Below are 25827 nucleotides of genomic sequence, written 5' to 3'. Positions count from 1 at the left end.
TGAGCCCATGGTTCGAGCCACAAACCGGTTAGTTAGTTCGTAGGTTCGAGCTAGTCTAAGATCAGGGTTAGGGAGAAGAATCAGATGAGTAGATGGCTAGTTTGGCTTGTCTATGTATCAATCTATCTATATATTGTTTAGTTGTTTTTTTTTATTTATTATTTTGCTTTTGCTTTATAATAAATGAAAGCATCAATAAGTTTGGTTTTAATTGTATCTAGTGCACTCTGCCTATATAAATGAATAAATCCATCTGTTAAAGGGCAAAAGATTACCTTCTCATATGAAAAGAATCAAAAGGTGACATCTTTTTATGAAATATTTCATGTGTTTTTTTAATTATTTTTCGTGTCGTGTAATTTGTATCAGGTTGTTGTAATAGTGACAGAAACAAAACTTTTTTTAATCCGTAGGACATGAGTCACATTTTATTTAAAATAAAATAAACAGTAACAATACTCTAGTTAGTTATGGTGAATCTTCTAGTATAATACCGTTTACATAATTGAATCAAGTAATTATAAAATACAAATTTTCATATTCTAAAATAGATTCGAACCGGTGTCTTTAGCGGGTATTTTAAAGGGTCTTTAAATAATATGTTCGTCTTGAGTTTTCATCACATTTGGTCTTCAACTAAGCTCGAATGGCGTATTTTTTAACGATCTTTTATATAGTCCTCAACGAGATCTAAATCACTATCTTCTTGTATGATGAGTGCTTAAGCCATGCCTTCTTATACAATTCTTTGCTATAAGAACAAACAAACTGACGTTGACGGTTGTGGCTAAGGATTCGTGTTCAATACAGGTCCCTTAAAACAGATTTCGGGTCTCTACTAAAGAGTCTGTCTGTCTCCCAGGGTACAACAGCCGAAACAGTATGTACTGTCGGGGAAGACCACGCGTCGGAGGCTACACTGGATAGATTAGTGTGTTAGAACTTGATAATATGAAGATGAAGTTTAGAGAATTCTCCTATACAATGTTCCATGAAAAAAGAAATATACTAAGGTTTGTTTTTAATGATCAACCTTTTTGTTCTAAGACTTCTATTCATACATTTTTTAGGCACATAAGCCCTTCACTAATTTTTGAGGCACATAAGCCTTTCATTCAATTTGAGACATAAACTTTAATAAAACTCATCAAGTGAAATAAATAAAACTCTACTCAATAGTTTATTTTTAATTCACCATATTAAGAGTTTCATTAATAATTTCACTAAATAAAATATACATTCATATTAAATAAATTTCCAACAATCCCCCACATGAATGGAGATTGATAGAAACACACACAAAGTATCCGATGGAACCTTGACAGTTGAGTATTGCAGGATAGGTAGGTGTTAGCTTTGAACCTTCCTTTGTGAAGTATACTTAGTCTCCTAGCGGTTAGTAGACGCGGTGTCCTTGAACAAACCCTTATTTGTGTAGACAACAATACACTTCACACAATACTCTCCCTAGCCGAGCACATCTCCTCATTTTTGTGTCCATTATGGTCCTGTAACACTAGCCTGAATCTGTGAAAGCTCTAGGAATTGCGCAACCCACAATTTCATTCGAAGCGACCTCACTTCTCTTTCACATAAGTGATTATCCATAAATCATTAAAAGCATTAAGGTTATGATTATTTACATAAATCATCACAACATGTCACTGTTGATACAGGAATGAATTAGGAAGTAATTACACTCCCTTTACTATTTTGGAGGATATATATTAGCATACACACTAGCTTATATATAAACATATATATATATATATATATATATATATATATATATATATATATATATATATATAAACGAAACCCTTAAAATCCTACGTGTTGCGATGTAGTCGCTCCCCCATTTTATGGAAACCACCAGATTGCTTGATTTTTAAATGGATGTCTCTAATTGATTTAACCCAAATTCATGGGTATGGGTCTTACCAAATTCAGATAGCTCTTAAACAGGTTATAAAATAGGGATATACTAAAATTTAATATCTAATTTAAAAGGAAAAAGATACTATTTATAATTAATAAATAATTTTATAGTAAAAAACATAAGCGGGTCATGAGTCACCAAATCCAGATAGCTTTTAAACGGATTATAACATATCATTTATTTATGAAACCCTCTCATCATCTAATTCTAAGTATATTATTAACTTTCTTACAACAAAGAAAATTAAAATCCAAAAAATAAATATTAAAAAACGAAAAATGTAAAACAACCATTCTCTCAAGCCATCAGATTGTTTTATTTGAAAATGAAGGTTTCTCACGCATTTGACCTGAATTCACGGGTAAATGTCTCACCAAACCCAGATAGCTCTTAAATGGGTTATAACATCTCATTATATTAAAAATTAATCTCATAAAATATTTGATATGAAAATCCTATAAAATAGGGATATACTAAAAATTAATATCCTATATTATTTAAAAAAAATATTATTTATAATTAAGAAATAATTTTATAATAAAGAAAATAAACGGATAATGGGTATCACCAAACCCAGATAGCTTTTAAACCGGATTATAACATATCATTTATTTGTGAAACCATTTTATCATCAAACCTCAAGTATATTAATTATTAACTTGCTTACAATAAATAAAATTAAAATCCAAATATACATATATAAATATTAAAAACGAATAATGTAAAACAACCCACCGTAATACGGCGGGATAAAATCTACTATATATATATATTTATATTAGCTATACCCCCCCAATGACCTTAGTTCATGCAGTTAGGTTGTCCTATTAAACCTAGATCTTGGGATCTCCAATCTCATAGGTTAGGTTTTCCTTTGCATTCACTTTCTAATGGGTTTTAGTCTCATTCCACAACTCCATCTTCATCAACCCTCGGGTTGTTGGATCCAAAACCATTATCTATGACTTCGTCAAGTCAATATTAGATAATTGCAATTACGATGAGTTGTTATGCCGTGTTCTTAACTTGTAAGTTAATATTGCCTATTACTATCTTTTAAGACTATAACCTCGAGACTCATCTTGAATCTTGTATAAAGATTGTCTTTTGAAAACCACAATTCTCATTTCAAGGCAAACATAACCTTCTAATGTTCAAATGCAAGAAACCCCCACATTTAAGTGTTATTGGATAACATCATTCAATTTTCGGATAAGGTAAAGAAAGGTTCTTTCTTTCTACGCAAGTCTGAGAAATCATCTCAATTACCATTTCTACATACCCCAAAAGGGTTGTTTCTTAACTTACTTCCTCCACATTTCTTGCATTTCTAGTAGTTTTATTAACTTTACTTATTACCATACATCTATACTTATGATTTGAACAAGACAGTCTCTTTATACCAGTGAGTTCATCAATGCTTATTCAAATATTATTGAGAAAAAAAAGTTGTGTTAGAAATTTTTATTATAGTAAATAAGGTGTACTCCAACTTCAAGTTTAGAATCATGAGACATCATTAAACATGTAAAGTAATATAAGACAGGTCGCTTGCCAGGTCAAAATAAGTTTTATGACTTTCGGTAATGTAAGGATCTTTTAAGAAAAATATAGATATAGGCAATGACAAAACAAGAGCCTTTGTATTGAGGGGTTATCATAAGGCCCTCTTCTTTATGAACTGCAAAACAACTAAAGCGTTAAGATCTATGTTTTTTTCTAAAAATATCTCATAATTTTAGATAAAAATCCAACAAATTTTGGTATCCCAAGGGTTAGCGGACTCTTGACCCTTTGGTTTCACCCCTAGTTTTTGGATTAATCTTTTTTTTTTAAGGAAATTTGGAAATAAATAATTCCACCTTTTGTGTATTGGACGATAATAATCTCACATTTAAAAATCACTAGCAATGGTCCCACCTATTAAATATTTTTGTTTCACTGGTCTTCTGTTAAAAAATACTTAACGTCGTTATGTTTTTTCCCTAGTTTCAAACCGATGTTTTAAGGCTTTTGATCGGAAGAACGATATGAGTCGACTGATGTAAAACTTATTTCGAAACAGTGATTCAAATGACTTGATTTTTGTTAATTCGAAATTCAAGCACCCGAATTAAAATATTGTTTCGTCGTTTGGATCACCATTTCGTGATAAGTTTTACATCGGTCGACTCGTGTCGTTTTTCCGATCAAAAGCTCTAAAACATCGGTTTGAAACTAAGGAAAAAACGTAACGACGTTAAGTATTTTTTAACGGAGGACCAGTGAGACAAAAATAGTTAAAATGTGGGACCATTGCTAGTAATTTTTAAAGAAGAAATTATTATCAGTCAATATACAAAAGATGAGATTATTTATTTCCAATTTTCCTTTTTTTATAAGATACCTGGTCTGAGAATTATGCATTTAAAAGGCTTAATTTCAAGACTATTTGAATTGGAAATATAGGGATCACATGTATGAGAATGAAAGAGAGTTTAAATAAGTACAACATATTTAAGAGTGTATGAGTTGCTATTCAAATAAGAGAAAGTGTGACTCGTGGGTTCGTCAATAAGAGTGTGTGAGTTGCCAAGAAAAAGAAAGTATGTTTAACAAAGAATTATATTTTGTAATTAAACAAAATCTAGGTACATTTATATAACAAAACTTGCATGAAAAACCAAAAATCATTTTATGCTAAGAAAATTAGCCCTCTAGCTTGCTTTCTTCTGTTAATCCATCAAACTTCTACCTTATGAAAGCTTGAAAAAAAAAACTGCTTATATGTTTTCTTAAAATATTTAGATACTCCTTTAGAATCCATCAAAATTCATTATCCCTTTCATCTAGAAATTAGGTATCGTGTTCCTATTCGAAAGAAAATGTTTTTCGATTTTAATTCGTGGAAATCTATAAATTGTGTAACTGATCTTGAAAACTACGGGGTATATGTAAAGAATGGTGTTGATGTGGCATCCAAAACACGCGGAAAACTCTGAATTATTTATATTTTATATACGTTTTTTATTAGGAACACAACCGTGTTTTCTCATCCATATTATTATTTTTATATTATTGTTTTAATGATCCAATCAAATTTACCAACGTCGGTGAAACCTTTTGGATACCTTTTTTATTTTAAATTTTAATTTAAGGAACCAACCTTTTTGTTTTTGTTTTTTAGGATACAACGTTTGTATAATAGCCAAACATATTTATGTTTTTCTGTTCTGCTTTGCAATTAATTAAGAAATTTGGCTTGTTTGTACATCCACTGCAACATCATATCCATCTGTTAGGAAAAAAGATATTCACACCTTTTTAGATTTAACTTTTATGTACATGTGATGATAAATTTAATTCATTTACATCAATAAATATATCATTTTAAACCTGCATTTTCTTAGTAATATGCGAAATAAACATAAACAAAATATACCATGAAGAAACAAACGTTTAATGCCTACAATATTTAAAATTATTAAATAAAAACGTTGGGCACAGATTTAACATTTATGAATTTGAATAGCCAATCAAGTCACCTCACCTTTAGGGCTAATTATATTTTCGATTTAATTTCCAAGTGATATCTACGTGACAAGGGACAGCGTAGACTGTTTTTCACTTTCTAAGTTTCTAGTGAAACCATTAATGCCCTAATTAGGAGTACTTCTTAACAACATTTAAAAATGTTATTAACCCTTTTAACTCGTTTATTCGTGTCAATATCGACCTTAACCCACACACACTTAAAATAATGTAAGTACCTATATACGACTCGTTTAACCACTTTATCTAAGCGTGTCAAACATGTTGGTGAGTAATAATCAAGTAGAAACCATTTTAAATGGGTTTATGGGTTGTAAAATATAGGTTAACGGGTTAGCCGGATGACTTCTTTAATAAAACAAGCTAAACAAGTCAACCGAAACTCGACTTGCTTATTAAATGAGATAGACATGACAACTAAAATCCCGGTTATTTCTATGTTGTTTCATGTAATGTTTTGAATCGTATCGGAACTTGCCATCCCTAACATATACCAAGTCTTGCATGCATATTAAAAAAAAGAAAAGAAGAGAAGGATGGCTCACGTGAGAGAGTGGATAGAAACACATAATTTGAGTAGGAGGTATGAAAACAGATATGCGCTAAAAGTCTTAATTTCAATTCAAGTCGCAACAATGAAATGTATTTCATCTATATATGATCATGTTTTGTTTTCAATATGGGCTTAAGTACTATTTTAAATTTTAATTCATCAAATTTAATTGGTCCTTGGCAGCCCACTATGTGGAATTTCCCCCAAGCCCACGTACACAAAGATAACTAACAGTGGGCTAATTGCTATTCATGTGCATATTTATATGTAAAAACCGGTTTTGGACCCGACCCGGTGGTTCCTACCTGGAACCAGACCTAATCCTACCTAACCCGTAGGTACGAACCGGACTTTAGGTTTCTCCCTATGACTGTACTCAGACCCGGTGGAACCTGTTCCACCAATACCCGGTCAAAGCCCCACCCAACCCTACCCGAAAACCGAAAAACTATGTCTAGATAGCTTACTAGTGTAGTTAATCAATTAAGTTGAATTATAAATTGTGCTATCAAACCCTGAACAGGATGTGATTGCCTCTTTCAGTCTTTCTTGTCTCATATTTTTGTGTGTTTGTTAGTTTAATTGCAAACTAGGTTAGGATTATTTTAATTTAAATCAATCACGTCTTTATGTTTTACTTTTTATGATCAAACGAAATATGTAACATCAAACACATGCTCTTCTTAGATACGATACCCTACTTACCATAACTATCTAAATTAATCAGGTTTTTGAATTACTTGACAACTGCCATCAAAATCCCTACGTGACAAGCTCCATTTTCTTGGTAAAGAGATTTTATCATTGTTTTTTTGGGGTATAATCTAATGAGTTTCTGCCTTGACTTTCTAATGGTTTTGAATTTTCGACAGTTATTAGACAATCAGTTACAATAGTAATAGTATATGGACTATACACGTAACTTGGTGTTCTATATTACATGATGTAACCCTAATTAATCACATAAACCAATACAAACTACAATATTTACTGAATTAATTACACTCTTATACAAAATATACCAATGGAATTGCCCAGCTTACATTCAAGAAATGAAATACTAGACACCTACAGACCTGTTAAACGTGTTGGACTTTTGAGGACGCTTAGTTTTAAAACTAGAAAAGTGTTTGTGGATCAACCCAACCTTCAATCCGCACTAACAAAAAAGCCCGTTACACAACCTACTTAGGGTGCTTGTGAACAAGTTGCTATATTATTATAAAAAGTTATGCACCCATATCATTATTAGGTAAAGTCGAATGAAAGAGTTCCAACATATTAAAAAACGAATTCAAAGTTTGAGAGTAATGTGTTGATTTATCAATAAAAGTATTAATTTGAATAATCCAACCTTTTGACAAATAACACAAATGAGACTAGAATTCCAAGAATAACTGAACACTTTTACAAATTTCCTTTGTATGTTTTTGAATCAATCTATAATTTGTAAACTAAAAAAAAGAAAAAAAAGAATGCATTCCAATCCTATAATCATAAAACCCTACCTTCCTTTTGACAATCCTTGATCAACTGTTACCGAAACAGTACCTGCAACCGGGATATCCGACTCGATAAACACCTTGTTGTTGGTAATGTTGCGTAGAACATAATTCGGGAATGCGTTGTGTTCACTTGTCATCATAGTATATTGCACGAATTTTATATGCCTAGGAAACAAAAGTATTTGGTTAAAATCAACCGTCCACGAGGTACCATTACCTTGTGTGGCACCTTTGGCAACGGTTGCCTTCAAGTTCATCCCATTAACATTATTATTGTCGACAACAACTTGATCAATACTATTAAACGCGCCATTCCTTTGATCGAGTTGAACAATATCGATTCCTTTATTTGATCCTGAAAACATGTTATCAACAATGTTTACCCCGTTCACAACTCCACGAACCGATTTCAAAACAATAAATGCGTCCCCAAGGAAGAAACAACCTGAAACATGAAGTTGGACCGGGTCTTCGGTCACAATCCCGGTATAGTCAAAATAAGAATTAACTATTCGGGTTTGTGTAAGACCAGGTAATTGCAAATATACCCCGGTCCCACCAAACCCGGTGGCCTTATTGTAGCAATGTACACCTGATATAATATTGGCTTGGCCAGATATTATTATTCCGGTGGCGGCTGAGAAAATGACAACGTCTGTGATGGCGTTGTCGTTTCCAGCTAACCGAATGGCGGTTCCTGAGAAATTCCGTTCTTGGTGGTCCCCACCAGCGGTGATGTGCTGACCTAGGAAGGAGTTACGAATATAGGTCTCGTGACCGGATTGGACGAAGATGCCATCGGTGGTGAAATGAGTGATGTAACAATTGTCGATGTTTGTTCTTAGAGCGTTGATTACTCGAATACCTCCTCCATGATAATTGCAGTCGAGCATTATATCTCTGAATGTTATATACTCGTAGTTATATTCCAAAGATGATGGTGTTGTTGATGATGATGATAGATCGATGAGATAACTATCGTTTGTGAAATTTTCAGATGCTCTCAATGTCCCACCTGATATCTATCAATAACAATCATAGGTTTAACATGATCAGATTTGCTTTTTGTAACATGTCTAGAGATTAATAGGACATATAAGTTTGTCTTATAAGTCTAAAGAACATGAATTGAAGTCAATAGATAATAATAACAGCACTAATAAATATTAGGACTTTTTGGGCAATTTGGTCAAAAGTATATGAAAGTTATTCCATGTATTTTTTTTTTAATTTCTAGCATTTTGTAGGCACATGAAACTATTTGATGCAAGATGCTTATCAACATTTTGCATTTACATGTATGAAATTATGTACTTTAATAAAATTAATAAATTATATAAAGTAATAAAAATGATATTTTACATTAATATTGTAAACATGTTATATCAGTAATTAAAAAGGGAAAATCACGATGATAACCAAGTTAACCAATTACTTTAAATTTTAAATCAAATAATCACTTATTTTTATTTTTTAAAATATTTTGTTATTGCACCAGTTATATATAACCAATGAAAACATGTCGCATGCAGAAAGAATGTAACTTTACACCTATAGGCACAAAATTTCCCAATTATCATTAAAAATAAAATGTAATTTTGTGTAAAAGAAAAACGTACTTTTACACCTTTATATATTATGATATAGGTGAAAGCATGTCTTGTTGACGTAAAATAAGTCTTGTCGACACACAAAAAAAGTATGTCATGCTCATGCCGTATGGTAATTGGTTTTCAAACATTATTAAAAAAAAGTTAAAATTATTATTAGAAAATTAAGAAAGGAAATGTGTATACTAATATACTTCTATATACAAAAGGTTCCCTGATTTCTCATTATATAAAAAAAAACATTTGTCGTCGAATTAATTTTTATTTAAATTTCACGTTTTTTAAGCTTATTTGAACAACTCTTAACAGTCAACATATTAGTCTTGTGGAATTATTATTATCATCAGTTTTCAATTTTCAACTTGAAAACCAACTTACCACGACATTTCCAATTCCGGCCATTGGAAACTTGACCGGGCGGCTAATCATGTAAATCCCACCTTCAAGACTTATTTGCACGCCACCGTGGTTTGCAATCCCCTCCATCAATATCCCATCACGTTCCTCCGCCACCGCATCCGCTATCGCGTTCAGAATCGCATCCGTGCTATCCGTTTTTCCTGTTGGGTCCGCGCCATATGAGCTAACACCATACATGCGAGTACTCAACACCTACATTTAAGTTATAAAATATTATCTCCATGATGTGAAACATCAACAAAATAATGATTATGAATATGCACTTACCGGATTCGATTGAGAAATCGATGATTGGAGGTCTTGAAGTTTGCGTATATGGAGGTTGTAATCGTGGGTTCGACCGGGGATCCAAGGGTTTGGTGTAAACGAATATGTAATGTATACATGGTTTACTAGGATGAAGAAAGTGGCAAGAGGAAATAGGCTTTTGAGAATATTGAACCAAATAAGAGCCATTGTTGTTCTTGTGTTTGATTCAAAACAAAACCATTAAGGTGATATTTATACATATGTGTATATAGGCGTGTGCATATGTTTAATGATGTTAATGGGTAAAGATTTGGACATGGAAAGAGTGAGGGCTAACTAAGATGCCAATCTTATTTGAAATGGTTCATGCTAATGACACCCATACATAAATATATCATATACACATATATGTGCTTATGCATGTATTTATGCATATGAACTAGTGGGCGGACCGCGCTTCAAGGCGGGTTCATAAGAGTTAAATATAACTCGACCTCTAACCCGACTTGTCTTAAACACTTATTATATTTAAGTAAAATTTTTGTTTATCATTATTATTAAATGCACATTATTATTAATTAATAAACATATTGAAGCGAATTAAATATTCATTAATAAATAATATACACTAATTACTAGTGGTTTCAAAAGGCAATTTTACCCTGTAAAAAGTTTTTATTATTTAAAGAACATGCATCAATTGTTGTATTATATGCATCAAATTTTGAAACTTAAAGTTCTTAAACTATCATTGTTAATTTTTTTATATTATGATAAGGTACCAACATTTGGACTTTGAATGTGAAAGAAGGAAACGTTTAGTCATTTAATTCCTATAACATTTGGTCTCTCAAGTCATATTCCTAGAGGAGAAATTAGGACTCTGGGTCTTTTTTTCTAAGTCCGAGAAAAAAATAAAAAAAGAAACGTGTAACATGAAAAACTTCCAAATGACATGATGTTATAGTCTGGGTGTGGCATTAAAACCGGACATGCCAAAGTAATAATTTGTCTGTAAGATAATGAATCAAATACGAATAAAAGGTTGGTTTTAGGTGACTCAGATAAAACATGCTAGATAGAAATGATGAGTTAGATCCGGGCTTTGAAACATTTGTTATGTAGGGAAAGGTTACATTATGATTCCTATTACAAGTTTTTTAATATTACACATTGTAGTGTCGTTTTTTTGATATTCTTTTGTTTAGCTAATAAATAGGATATAATAGAAGTAAGATTATAAAAAGTGTTTTTGTTTTGTGTGTGCAAGCGATATACTCCTTTTAAGTTTGAAAACGATCGATGATGGGATTGTGTAGAAGGTATTCTGAAATCTGACTTGTAACGAACAGCATATTTGTGTGCTACGAAAACCAAAATTATTAAAAACGATATGTTTTTGGATTTGGTTGATTCATGATGGGGTTGTTGGTTATGATAGATGCCTTTCTTCCAACGTTATTAAAATCTTCATCCTTACGCCACCAAATTTAATCAAAACTAATAATAACTTATTTTATTAGTTTGGTTGCACAATTCAGATGTTATATCGGTCAAGTAAGCCTTTTCTCTTCTTTTTTCTACTAAATAAATATTAAATATGTACGTTTTATGTGACTACATTAGTGGGAAATTACACCTATATTTTGTTAAGGGAAATTTTAATCTTGGTGCTATTAGTACAAAACATTAAAATCGGTGGTACTGGATTAATCCACTAGTACAAAAAATGTTAAAAATAGATGTGACTAGGGTTTACAACCCGTACGCTACGTCTGGTAGGGATGAACTCAGTTGTAATAACTACGAAATTGATAATGTTAACTATGAAACTGATAATGTTCATGTAACAAATAAACGAAAACCAAATTCACAAAAGAAATAGTGTTGAAATTCAAAAAAACCACATAAAACCAAAATACATAATCCAAATTGAAGTTAGTGCTTAGAGGACATATAAACGGAAACCAAAGTGGCAAAAGAAATTTGTGCTTAACATCAAACAACTTGGCGACAAAAAGCATAAGAAAATTTTTAATTTCTAAAAGCTTGAAATAAGCATTACAATTCCACAAGACGCAATGCCAAGAAACTAAAATCTAGCGTACTAATGTCCAATAAAATGCTGAAAATAAGAAAATCAAAATACATAACCCAAACTGAAATCAGGAAAAAAAGTTAACACCAATCGACTAAGATCTTCACATCATCATAGTTATTACAAAACAAAGAGGCTCAGATACACAATTCCTCATTGCCATTGTGAACACAGTACGACTTGGCATCGCCACGGCTACAACCGAGGTTGCCACGCCAAGTAGCTGACAACATCATAGCCGACCAAAATAGATATAGAAACCAAACCATGCCACGCCACGATCAAATATCACAATCTTGTTTACAAACAATCTCAAAGCCACGATCAAATATCACAATCTTGTTCACAAACAATCTCAAAATCGTATTGTTGGCTTATAAAGATCAAAGCTTCCACAATACTTCTTTGAATAAATATGATTTGGATTAAGGATAACTTCATTAGACTGCAACTGAAAACGTCCATCACACATTCTAGTGACATGGGTGAAATTCCAATTTTTACACGCATATCCTATCATGATCCAAGTATTTCACATGTTTCCAAACACCCCATAACACCAAAAATCATAAGAACAATGTACAATGATGTTGAAAGTAAACATTTTCACAACCACAAATCATTAACTCATTTCACTACTGGGCATTACTATACGGTTGATTTATTACTACTACATATTAGTATACATTAGTAACCCACGACTAAACAACCAACAGAGGCCACTGACCGTCGTTGCCACACCACCGCCGCCTAAGGTTTCGTAACTGAAACTAGAACAGTAGATCAGTCACCTCCCCAACCGATAGCTAAACAATCAACAACAAAAAAAGAAACAGTAAGAGGCCACCAGACCACCACCGCTTCCTAGGGTCTCGAAAGAGAACCCGACAACAACGTTTGTGTCACACCCCAACTTACGACGGAATATGCCGGGGCGCCAACTATTAGTTCACAGCTCACAATGCACTAACATAACAATATTAGTGAGAATATCTAAATATTTTATTAAATTTAAACAAGTACACATCATCTCAAACAATTACATTAAAACCAAACAAATAATAAAAAAAAACATCATGTCTTTTTTTTATTAAATATCCTAAAGCTTATTCTATATGATCTTTAACCTTCACTTCAAACCATAAGATAACCTACAATATGCGTACAAAATAGATATGTTTATCAACACGAGGTTGAGTTAGTAATCACTAGTTTTGATACTAGCTATAATATATGAGAAAAAATGCAAGTCAATATTGTGACTATCAGCAATTAAATAATGAGCAAATAATTGGTATCTTTAGACCATTGTCTTGGGAATTGGGCTTTGGCTACTAAGACGAAAGAAATACAAATATTGGTGTTGGTTGGCCATCGCCTTGCGACTCGGGCTTTGGCTACTAAGACGGCATGTGATCATACTTACTGCGATATATTATGATGGACCTATTCGAATGCGATAAACTAAACAAGTAAACAAATAAGCAAGTAGCATTTAATCGTTCAACACAAGTCATGATTTGCTAGTTTAAATGAAATAAATGAATTGAGATAATAATATGTTTAATATAATATGATACGCATAAATCCCCCTAACAGTTTTGAAATCAATAAAATAGGGGAATGATTACTTACCTTAATGATTGGTGAACCAAACCATAAAATATGAATAATTAATGAGTCTCGAGCCTTTAACGTGCTGACTGATCCGACAAGAACTGACCTGGAACTTTGAGACAGTAAACTAGAATTAAAACTGAGAACATAGCCGCTGGAATCATATCAAACGGATTGCAACATTTGTTACTTTCAAACCCGAAAATCCAACCCATTTAAAATTTTTGGTTTTGTTTATATATATATATATATATATATAGGATTTGGTTCTTTTCAGAAGTATTTTTAGGGCAAGAAGTGATCAGAACCAGTCATAATTTTTCTTCTTATTTATTTAATTATTAATTATAAGGGCATTTTAGTCAAGTGAACACTTTTCTTTTTATGGTAACTATTAAATACTATTAGTAAGTTACAAAACAAAATATTGTAACTTAAATTTTATTTGAATATTAACATCTATTTACTTTATTTTGTTTGTTAGATGACACATATATCTTACATGAATTTTTAATAACTATTACAAAATTATCGAAATTATCATGTATATTCCAATTATATGAAACTCATAGGTACGCCATACACTTTATGAATGTATATACATAGGCATGTACATACGTAGGCATGTACATACGTAGGCACGTAGGTACCTACGCACGTAGGGACGTACATACGTAGGCATGTAGGTATATCCGCACATAGGGACGTAGGTAGGTACGTACCTATGTATGTATGTGTGTATGTGCGTACGTAGGAGCGTACACACGTAGGGACATGCGTACCTACGTATGTTTGTGTGTACGCACGTACCTACACTTCATATGGATAAAAGAGGTTTTTACCAGTTTCTTCACTGTACACGTGCAAATAATAAGATATTCATCATCCGTAAGATTAAATAAAACATTTGTAAGCCTTCAAAATGATAGTAAACCAAAAATATTAAATGATTTTCAAAAGAAAAACTTAGTTGTGGCTTTAATGAGAATATTTAATTAACTAGTTAAGTAATTATGAGTTACACAGTTGTTTTTAATGATGGTACATAAAAATTACTAGCATGTCCTTTTTGGTATTAAAGTTCATTAAAATGGTGAAAATAAATTACAAGAGTGCCATTTTGCGTAATGACCATTGATCAAATAAAATCAATGGATGAGATTCACTTCTTGCACTTCTCGCTATAATATCACTTCTCGCAAGATCCATCCCATATATATATATATATATATATATATATATATATAATTAAATAATCTCAAGTTTCGTTGCATGTATTTTTATATTTCATTCGCCATTCTATTTGGATTTGTATTCGTATTCATTAGACTTACCCGTTTTGTCGTGTTAAAGTATTTTGTTCATCGTTAATTATTAATATTATATTTCTGATGATTTATGATTATCGTTCGTTCATTTTCTATTCGTTTTAATCAATTAACGAAACTCCAAGGATTTAGAGTTTTCGGTTTAAATAATTTCCAAGTTATACGGGTATAATACGAAAGGTTTTCCAAGTTATATAAATTCTTTTACATTTATATAGTATCTCAAAGTTCGAGGTTTAAATTGTAAATATAGTTTAATTTAGGTTTTAATATAACTTGAAACTTAAAAAGGCCAAAGTGTAAATAATTCAAATTATATTATATCTAATAAAAAACCATTACAGCCTCACCCTAACCATTGGTTTTCCGGCGACAAACAAGAAATTCCGGCAGCCTCTTTAACACATTAAATTTCGCAAATTAATGTGACTAAACTTCATAACGGCTTAATTCCATACTAGAAAACCCATAAACATTGTCCGTAATGTATAATAACATTGTCCGTAATGTCTTTTACATTTATATAGTATCTCAAAGTTCGAGGTTTAAATTGTAAATATAGTTTAATTTAGGTTTTAATATAACTTGAAACTTAAAAAGGCCAAAGTGTAAATAATTCAAATTATATTATATCTAATAAAAAACCATTACAGCCTCACCCTAACCATTGGTTTTCCGGCGACAAACAAGAAATTCCGGCAGCCTCTTTAACACATTAAATTTCGCAAATTAATGTGACTAAACTTCATAACGGCTTAATTCCATACTAGAAAACCCATAAACATTGTCCGTAATGTATAATAACAACTAATTTATGCGTTTTTATCTCGATTTCGGTCTAATTTTATGAAAACCCAATAATGATCATTAAACATCTAAATGCTCCAATTATAAGTATATATAGGACCTGCACTCGCATCTATACTTGCTCACAATCTTAAATATTACCCAAACACTCTCAAAATCTCATAATTAATCATTCAAGTCCGAGCTCCGGACGAACTCCGTTCACCTTCATTCCTTAACTATTGAAGGTAATTTTTATATGATTTGTGATTGTTTTAAGCCGATAATTAAAACCCCTAATCTAATTTGATCAATCATTGATCAGTTTATAAGGATTAAGATCTTAGGGTTAATATGAAAAAAAAAACTTTTATGTTTCTATATATATAACCTGTTTACAATCTAAACACAAATAACATGCTAGTGCAGTTGGTTAGTGTGTGAGTATGTAGGCGGGAAGACGAGGGTTCGAACCCGGATCAGATCGTTTTTAACATTATTTAAAAAAAATTATTTTCCTATATTATATTAATCCAACTAAATTATTAAAATTTTTCTAAATCAAATAATATTAGTTTAAATTAAATAAAATTAACTATAAACTAAATCTTATCATCTTTTAATAAAAAACTAACTTTTCGTTCCGTTTCACGACAAACCATCAATATTATAACATTTTCCGTTTCGTTAACCTTATTCTTTACGTTAGATAATCGTTTTTAAGATAACACCCAGTCAAATTCGTACTTAGTAAATATCATTAAATATTAATAATAAATTATTAGTTGAATTAATATTTAAATAATATAAACGTTAATATTATTTTATAATTCAATTTCGTTAACCTTATAATATGCTAAATTGTTGATTTTCGGGTTAAACTTATCGTTAAAATCCGAAATTCGCAAATATTATAATAGTGTTAAATTATTAATAAAATATTAGTTAAAATAATATTTAAAACGTTAAAATTCCGTTAAAACTTAAGAATAATATTATATTATAAAATGCCTTAAAATAATAATGAAAAATTCCTAAAACTGAATTAATGTAACTTTTATAATTCAGTTAGTTAGTTTTCGTTTTTGTTTTAATTATAGTTCTTGAAGTTTGGTTGCTTCGTTTTCGTTATTATGCTTTCGGCTTTTATTACAAGTTTATTTTCGATTTCGATATGAGTTTCTCACACCCCCTTTTATACTTTTTTAAATGTTTGGGGAGGGGGGGATGCATATCCTACTCAAACAATTACTTAGTATGCTTTATTCAAACTACAATTCGCATTATGGACTTGCGTGTTTAGTTGCTTACTTGCGTTGTACGATTATCCGAGTAAGTTGCTTGTCCCCAACTAGAAAGGACCCTGTTTGCATTGTGTGATTGTCTAAGTACGTTGGTTGTCCCAACTGGAAAGGACCTTGCTTGCGTTGCGCGTTTATCCGAGTATGTTGGTTGTTACCAACTGGAAAGGACCTTGCTTGCGTTGTTACACATGTTCATAGAATTGTACGATTTCTTACGCATTTATATCAAACTGTGTGATTCTCACCAACTACTTGTTAGTTGACCTTTTATTTTATATACATGCTACAGGTACAATTATTAGAGGTTGAAGTTCAAAGAAGACACTAGAATTATGTTACAAAAATAATGGACAAGTTGCTTTTGTTTTTCTTTTATTGAATGTATTTTCTTTGTTTGAACTTGTGTAATTGAAGCATGAATGAATTAATGATAATATTGTCGCTTAATAGTGTCACATGTGTTTTGAACAATCTGTACGTCACACTCGGACGTTTCCTCTTAAGCCGGGGTGTTACACGGATGTATCAATTTATGAGATTTTTAAGATTTAAACGAGCTGGTACTGTTGAGAATCCGAATTACGACTCGGAGTCAGGCTCAGACCAGTACACTCAAAATTTTGAAACAAACATAAAAGTCTTCTAGCCCAAAAGCTAGTTTTGACTAGAAGATGGAGAAATTGAATAGTTAAATATTTTGACTATTATGCCCTTTAACGGGCCGGGATCAAATTGACCACTGAGACTCCCTTAATCCCAGAAATTAATTGAGGGCTTTTGTTGAGTGGATAAAAATATACAAGAACAGAAACCAACTGATGTGCTAAAAGTAGTCTAGTAATTATTAACTAAATTACGCTAATTTAGACACTAAGTAATACTCTAGACTATCTAAACTCGACTAAACTACTAACCTACAAGTGTACCAGTCGACTCTAGTATAGCTAAGTAAGTCCAGATATCGAATCCACGAGAATCTTTAAATTACGTAAATTAACTAATTAGACTCGACTGACTGACACGACTATTTGATTATTATTATTTTGGGGGGGGGGGTTAATTAAAACTAATTATAAACTAATTAAGAAAAACAAGTATAGTAAACAAAAGACAATTAAGTAGATTTGAAATCAGATGATGATGAAAAACCACCTAGGCTAGAATCCTCAAAGTTCAGCTATCAAATAATCGGAAAATGCTTTGTTACGGAATCGAGATCATAAAATAGTTATTAAAAAAAACTCAGACAGGACCCCTTACCCTTCTCAAGAAGACACTTATGGATTTCTATTAAACTCTCAAGAACACCGGTTTTAAAATTACACTTCCTTACGATTATCTAATTAATTATAAACGAGTACCTTTATATGAAATCCTACCTTACAGCGCGGAAGTCAAAGGTAGTTTAATAAGTTCATTTGACATTAATAGACAAAGCTGAAAAATCAAACCTAGACGGATTCCTTACGAAAAACTAAATCTAACAATCCTAATCAACCCAGACCTATCAAATAACCTATCACCTTACAGCTTTTTAGGTTAGCAGCACACTTTTATTTATTTAATTAATGATATGTTTATATGATCCTATTATAAATCAATCACAAACTAGTCAAAAACACACAGTAAATGAACTAACAGAATCCTATTATATGACAAACAATCACCAAAGACTATGTGAAACAATATAATTCACCAAATAAACCAAGCACACATATGCATCAAATAAACGGAAGCAAACTTTTAATGATTCATAAACCATAATCAACCATAATCCGAAATAAAATCAAGCATCACAATGGTTCATCACAAGCCTAGGCAGAAGCATTATTAAATCAAGCAAAATAAGAACGCTAGAATTCATGGTGAAAAATAATAAAGAACGATAGATTAAAGGCGATAAAACTCGTAGTCTTCGATCTTGGATGAAAGGCGCTTCACCGTATGATTTTGAGCCTTCCCATGCTTCAAAAACCTCAATCTTGAGCTTAATTTTCGACCACAGCGGTTGATTTCAGTCTCATCTCCCCCAGGTTAAGGTTAATAACGTTTATATAGTGATTAAAAGCCCAAAACCCGGAATATTCTAGAAAATAAGCGTTGTCGCGCCGTGCGATGAGGAATAAGGTTCGGTCATGTAGTGTGTGGAGAAAACAAGGGCGCCGCGCCGTGCGACGAGATTCTCCTTGGGTGGCCGCACAGCGTGGGGAGCTCAAACGGGTCCGATTCTTTTGCCGGTTGGGCCGGTTTTCTTTCTGGTTCGACTGGTTCTTCATTTAAGCTTGTGTCCTTCTCATTTCTTCTTCTTTTTAACCATTTTTAACGACCGAAACCTACCAAACACTAAAAGGTTAGTAGTATACAAATTCTAAATGAAAACTAAATAAAAATTAATAAAATACTATATAAAAATACAAGGAAAACATATATATTTATCATTATATAACCCGAACAATGATTAGAACTAGGAGATAATCGAGGTAAAAGGATCTTAAAGCTTGAAAGTGAAACTGAAGACAGATTATTAAAGAAGAACACCAATTGAAGAGGTAGGTCCCAGCAGAGCCCAGTTGGACCCGCAAGACTCACCTTAAACAGGGACGTCTGCGCAGAGACCAACTGGATCCGCAGGACCAACCATGCTCAGAGACGTGACGTCCTTACGCGCAGTACGCAAGCTGGTCCCGCAGGAAATGCCTCCCAATGGTGAAGGACTCCGCCTGTCCCCGCAGCCTCGGATACAAGCCATTAGGGAAGGCCACCCGCGCAGCATGGCTACACGCACAAGGCACTTAGCTCTCAATCGTTCAGTGTCACCTGAAGGAATGAGCCAAGCCGGGAGCAATCCCGCACAGAGGCGGGAGGGGGAATACTCCCGCCCAAGTAAGCCAGTCCGTATACTGAAGGATCTTTTACTGTACCTGACGAGGTATGGGCAAAAGATCTGATCAGAGATGCGACAGCTCACTGACAGCAGCATGGCAGACAGCACGCCACAGCACTGTGACCAATAGCCGCCGCCTACCCACCAACTCCTGCCATACCACGTGCCTAGCCTGTAGTTGGCAGAAGAGGAAGAGTGCACGACACGCCTGCTCTGTGTCAGCCGCTACCTATCCACCACTCACAGGCAGGGCACGTGCATAGGTTACAGTTGGTAGCGTGTTGGGCCGGCTAAACCCCTTGGAAACCTACCTTCGGCTATAAATACCACAAATGGTATGATCATCTCATCTTATCATATCTTATTACATTATCATCATAATATACCTGATATCTGCTCTAGCAATCTCTTAATATACTTTTATATTTAAAGAGCAATCTAGTCTGATTCTCACGCCGGAGGGTGGTCACAAGGAGGAACCCCCCCCTTCTCAGTGACGAGCTCACGGTGTCTGTTTTGCAGGTTATCAGAAGAACCATCTTCCAAGGGTCTAACCCCTCGTGGGAAACATCTCTCCAACCCCCAGGTTACCAGTAACCTGCCCGGGGTCCGGTTAGTGTTTCTTCATTGGCGCCATCCGTGCATAAAGCTAGAACTACAATTTTCTCCAGTTTTTTCAAAACTTTATACAAAAGATGGTTAGAGAAATTCCGGTAACCACAACCCCAGCCATTGGGGGGAATACCGGCAACACAGTTTTTACAAACACTACTCCGGCTACCGAAGCCGGAGCAAGTGAAGTAAATTTTACGAACACTACCCCACTTACTAAAGCAGGGGCAAGTGCAGTAAATGACCGCCTACTGGGATCCACCGATACCCAGTTTGAAAAACGAAGACTCCCCCGCCAGACTCTCGACGAAGTCAAGGCATGGGCGGAGGCACGACAAAAGGAATTCCAGGCTGAGTTGAACGAACGCTTGCGTTCCGTGCAACAGGCCGACGAATTCGAATACTGGGAGGATGACTCGGAGGAATCCGACTCCGACGCGAACCCTCGTCATAAGGCAAAAGGGAAGCGTAAAGAAACGGAAACCCAACCGAAAAGGCATTTTGGACAAGCCTTCAAACCAAAAAGCATAGATGGAAGTCCACGAGACTTCTCTAAAACGTTCAGACCAAACGTTACAAATGCAGGAACGTCCAAATTTGCAAGGGACATTGCTGAAGCAATTGCCCCGAAAAGTGCTAAACAAATGCCTAACATAGGCACATATGATGGCCTATCTGATCCAGACGATCATTTGAACAGGTTCATAGCGGGGGCAACCGTTAGCAATTGGACGGAACCCACGTGGTGTTACATGTTCCAAATGACGCTAGTGGGGGCTGCTAGGGCTTGGTTTGATCGTTTACCGGTTAACCACATTTACGACTGGGCAGACTTCCAGCAGAAGTTTAGCCAACACTTCAGCCAGCAGCGAAAGTATACCGAGGAGCAATGGACAATCCTCAAATGCACACGGGAAGAAGATGAATCTCTGCCAAACTTCATCACTCGCTTCAACTCGAAGAAGTTAAGTTTGGGCAATATCAGCGAGGATCTTGTTCGCGCAGCCTTCATCCAGGGCGCGCAGGACCCAGAGCTTATCCGGACCCTAACGGGTAAAGATGGAATGCCATCCACATGGGATGGCATCATGACAGCAGCCAAACGCTATGCGGAAACGGAGAAGCAACTGGGTAGAGACCTTCCGCAGAACACAAACCTTTACACCCAGAGGACGAGAGAGGACAACGTCCTCACCGCCCGATTGAACAAAAAACGGAAGCAAGGCATTTGGCAGTCAAGGGTAAACTTTGACACCTCATCCGGCTTACAGCACCGATTGGGTGAAAGGGATAATGTAAAGCCGCACCGGAACCCCAGATGGACGCCACTTACCAAAAGCGTCACTGACATATTTGCTACTGAAGAGCTCCCATGGCCAAAGCCTCCAGAAATCCGACATCGTCACGATGCTGATCGGAGCAAGTACTGTGACTATCACAGAACAAAAGGCCACAACACTGAAGAATGCATAGACGTAAAAGACATGGTCGAAACATTCGTCAGAGATGGGACGCTCGCGCACCTCGTGGCGAAATAAAAGCTAAGCAGGCAGGCAGGTGCGTGTGGAACCACGGCTGGGGTAAACACGAATAAAAAATCAGCTTCAATAGAGACTACATGCTGCGTAAAGAACGAGATCCCGAAACAGGTGCGTGTCGGCTCGATGGCGCTCCCATCCCAACAACATGGAAGGGAGCTCATTTACACAGTTTGCATGTAAATCAATTCCAATTTGTAAAGAAAAGGCCAAGAGCCACTTCTAATGGAAATGATTCTCTCTAGAACATCGAAGCTGATGATTTTACATTTATACTTTTCTGGACACTAATATGCCGGTTTTCACCGCATAATTACGTGAAATCATTGCATGGGAAGGCGGTCCTACCCGCACGAACCCAATAACGTAACAAACCTTCACGCAGGTCAGTTGAAGGGGAAAAAGTTCAGCACCCAAAAATGAAAGTGCCGGTCTATCCGCATGAATCAATAAGGAAACTGAATAACCTGTCAACAACCGCGCGTCGAACGGTTAAAACTATCCAACACTGGTGGCGACATTCACATTACGTGAAGTCGTTGCGTAGGAAGGCGGTCTTACCCGCACGAACCCAATAACGTGGCAAACCTTCACGCAGGTGAGTTGAAAGAGTTCATCCCATTAAATGAAAGTGCCGGTCTATCCGCATGAATCATGAAAGGAAAATGAACACTAACCTATCGACAACCGCGCGTCGAACGGTTCAAAACAAAATTCTTAAAAAGATGAGAAAAACCTACACGCAGGTCAGATAAGGGTAAAGTTCTGCCATCCTACTAAGTGCAAGTGACGGTTCTACCCGCACAATCACGAAAGAGGAAGCAAAACTTCACCTATTATCAACCACGTTCAAAGGTTAACTTATCCTCAAAAGATGAGAAAAACCTACACGCAGGTCAGATAAGGGTAAAGTTCTGCCATCCTACTAAGTGCAAGTGACGGTTCTACCCGCACAATCACGAAAGAGGAAGCAAAACTTCACCTATTATCAACCACGTTCAAAGGTTAACTTATCCTCAAAAGATGAGAAAAACCTACACGCAGGTCAGATAAGGGTAAAGTTCTGCCATCCTACTAAGTGCAAGTGACGGTTCTACCCGCACAATCACGAAAGAGGAAGCAAAACTTCACACCTATTATCAACCACGTTCAAAGGTTAACTTATCCTAAAAAAGTAAGAAAAACCAGCACGCAGGTTAGATAAAAGTTAAAGTTTAGCCATCCTACCAAGTGCAAGTGACGGTTCTACCCGCACAATCACGAAGGAGGAAGCGAAACTTTAACCCACTATCAACCACGTTCAAAGGTTCTTATTCTGAACACTTGGAAAATTGCTAATTTAAACTAAGTATGCAAGTCATAAGTTTATAAAGCAAGGAACCCAAAGAAGGAAATAACAGTCTTATACGCAAAAAGATTAATATTTCAATGATGTATTACAACAGTGGCCGGGTAACTACCCGCCTAAAAGAAATCTATACAAAGCTAAGTCTATCCTAGAGGTGGGAAGAGATCTTCAGGATCAGGCTTCAGGGCCACCTCCGCTTGGACCAGCACCGTCTGAGCGTGGCTGCCCAAGGAAAGCCTTAAGGATGTTTAGCCCATCATCAGCAGCAGCAGCCTCATTCACCTTCTCCACCACTGGATGCGTGAAGGCAGCGTACTGGTTCACAGCTTGGTCATAAGCAGCTTCAGTATTAACATTGAATAAAGGGAAGTTGGAGGGCGGAAAGCCTCTCTCAGCAAACCCTAGACCAAGCAGGAAGCCAGTCTTCTCCCCATCCTCATGAGAAGCGTTGAGGGCTGCGCTCATCGCATCGTCATAAGAGGTCTCTGAAAGGACCCGACGCGCAACCTACAAAAGAATACAAGTTAGAACATTTTTTAATTACGAGCGGAAAGCGTAAAGAAAAAGATAAAGATACCTGAGGCAACGCTTCTCGAAGCAGCCATTGGAGGGTAGCTTGACTTTCTTTGTAAGCACGTTCGGCTCCGTTTTTATCAAGGTTGGCAAGTTGAACTTCCTTGGCGGCAGCCTCTTCGACGCTTTTGAGTTTCCTTTCAGTGCGGTCAAGCACCCCCCTCTGGTCAAGGATCTCCTGCAGCTTCTTGGCATCTTCCATTGCCAAGGCGTCATGAGCATGCTGAAGAGCCTTTAATTTGCATTTAAGCTGCTCATTCTCTTCGCGAAGCGGCTCAACAACAGCTTCAGCCTTGGTAGCCCTCTCAGTTGAGTTTCGCGCAGTCTCCTTGGCCAGCCGAAGCTGTTCATTCACAGCTTGGGCAGCCTTGGAGCGGGCCTCGAGTCGCGCCTGGACTTCAACCTCGAGGGCCTTGAATGCCTTCTCCTTCTCGGCTGCGGCAGCGGCCAACTGCCGGTTCTCCTCCCGAAGAGCCCGCGCTTCAGATACATCTTTGGCGCGAGCTGCTTTTAACTTGTCGTTTTCACGACAAAGCAGCTCGACGCGGGGCTGCGTCCGGGCCTGGAGAACCCGAAGCTCATTGGTTAGCCTACCCTCTTGGTAGCTAGCCATGGCTTCCCCCAACGCACCATGAGGAGCAGCGTGGCGAGCCCAGTCCACGCACTCCACAGGGGTACGAAGGGTTGTTCCTCGGCGTATGTTCCATCTTGGAACATACACTTCATTGGAATCCGACACTGCAAAAGAAACAAAGGCAGTTAGGAAAAGATGATAAAAATATATAAGGGAAAAAGAACCCTACGTACCTGTAGGGTCAATAACAGGCCGATAGCCGCCAAACCCATCACCTGAACCTAAAGGAAATCCATCCAACAGGTCAGGCAGACGGGAAGGTGGCATAGATCGGCGGGAAGCTTGGCGCATACCTGATGGTCCGGCCGTCGGTGCCGGTGGCGCAGGTATAGTGGCAGCCGCTGTGGTAGCCATGTTTGGCGCCACCTCCTCAGCAACAGTAACCGCCGGCTCTGTGAAAGATGCTGTAAAAATTGCACTCACGGCCGGCGGAGACACCTTCTCAGCTGGAACAGCCTCAGGAAGGCTGGAACCAGCGGAAGCAGGCGTAGACGCCTGGGTCGACGCCTCGGGAAGGCTGACCGAGCCTACCGTCATTGGCGGGGGAATACTTGCTCCAACTCCACCCTGGAATGCGTCAACATCCACACCTGCACAAGCAAAAGTGTTAGAAAAATTTATTTGAAACAACAAATCTAGACAAGAATTATGGGGGTACTCACGGGGTTTCTTGAGCTTGAACACACGGACGAGCGGGGGCGAACCCGATGGAGCCGGCCTCTTGACACCGGTAACCGTCGTCGTCGCTGCCTCCCCGGAGGTAACACCTGCAGCCTCCGGAGCGGTGGTCTCCTCACCACCGGGCTTCCCCGCCACCTCTGCATTATCTGACTCCGAGTCAGATAGGACTACCGGGTCGGCCGTAGAGGCCACCTTCTCCTTGCCCTTCCCGACGGCAGCCTTTTTCTTCCGCACCAGTGGAGGACCTTCTGCGGATTCCTCAGAAGAAGAAATGTCATGAACTCCAGCAGCAGGCACAGCATTGAGAGGTTCAGGGTAGAAGATAGGCTTACCTGGCCGTCGGAGGCTCAGGATCTCTTGGCCTGGCGGGTAAACCTCCACGAACCGACCCGCGGTCTGCTCTAAGATGGGCAACTCGTTCTCGTCCAGAGCACGAGTACCCATCCGCGCGGGACCATCTTCCTCCCGCGGGTTCAGGAGCGACTGAAGATCGTTCCCCTCTGAAATCAACAAGAAAGTTAGTAAAAATCGAAGTCAGCAAAATGAAACAAGACGTACCATAAGGGACAGAGTTCGAACCATATTCAAGGACGATCGGAACCTTATCCGCATTCGCC

General features: G+C 36.3%; 1 protein-coding gene across 1 annotated transcript; it reads right to left on the bottom strand.

The window, feature by feature from the left end:
- Window positions 1–7501: 7501 nt before the first annotated feature.
- LOC143547649 (polygalacturonase QRT3-like) lies at window positions 7502–10014 on the bottom strand. The gene is made up of 3 exons (XM_077039026.1): window positions 9826–10014; window positions 9517–9750; window positions 7502–8550 (listed from the first exon to the last, which is right to left on the bottom strand). Exons 1-3 carry the CDS (start codon window positions 10012–10014, stop codon window positions 7528–7530), a joined length of 1446 nt encoding a protein of 481 aa, XP_076895141.1. The 3' UTR covers window positions 7502–7527.
- Between the last annotated feature and the right edge of the window lie 15813 nt (window positions 10015–25827).

The sequence above is a fragment of the Bidens hawaiensis genome, unplaced genomic scaffold (genome assembly GCF_021521415.1).
Source record: "Bidens hawaiensis isolate Kalapana, Puna unplaced genomic scaffold, B.hawaiensis_p1.1 tig00014774_1, whole genome shotgun sequence".
Classification (NCBI taxonomy): domain Eukaryota; kingdom Viridiplantae; phylum Streptophyta; class Magnoliopsida; order Asterales; family Asteraceae; genus Bidens; species Bidens hawaiensis.
This window is presented reverse-complemented; position numbering and strand designations above follow the sequence as displayed.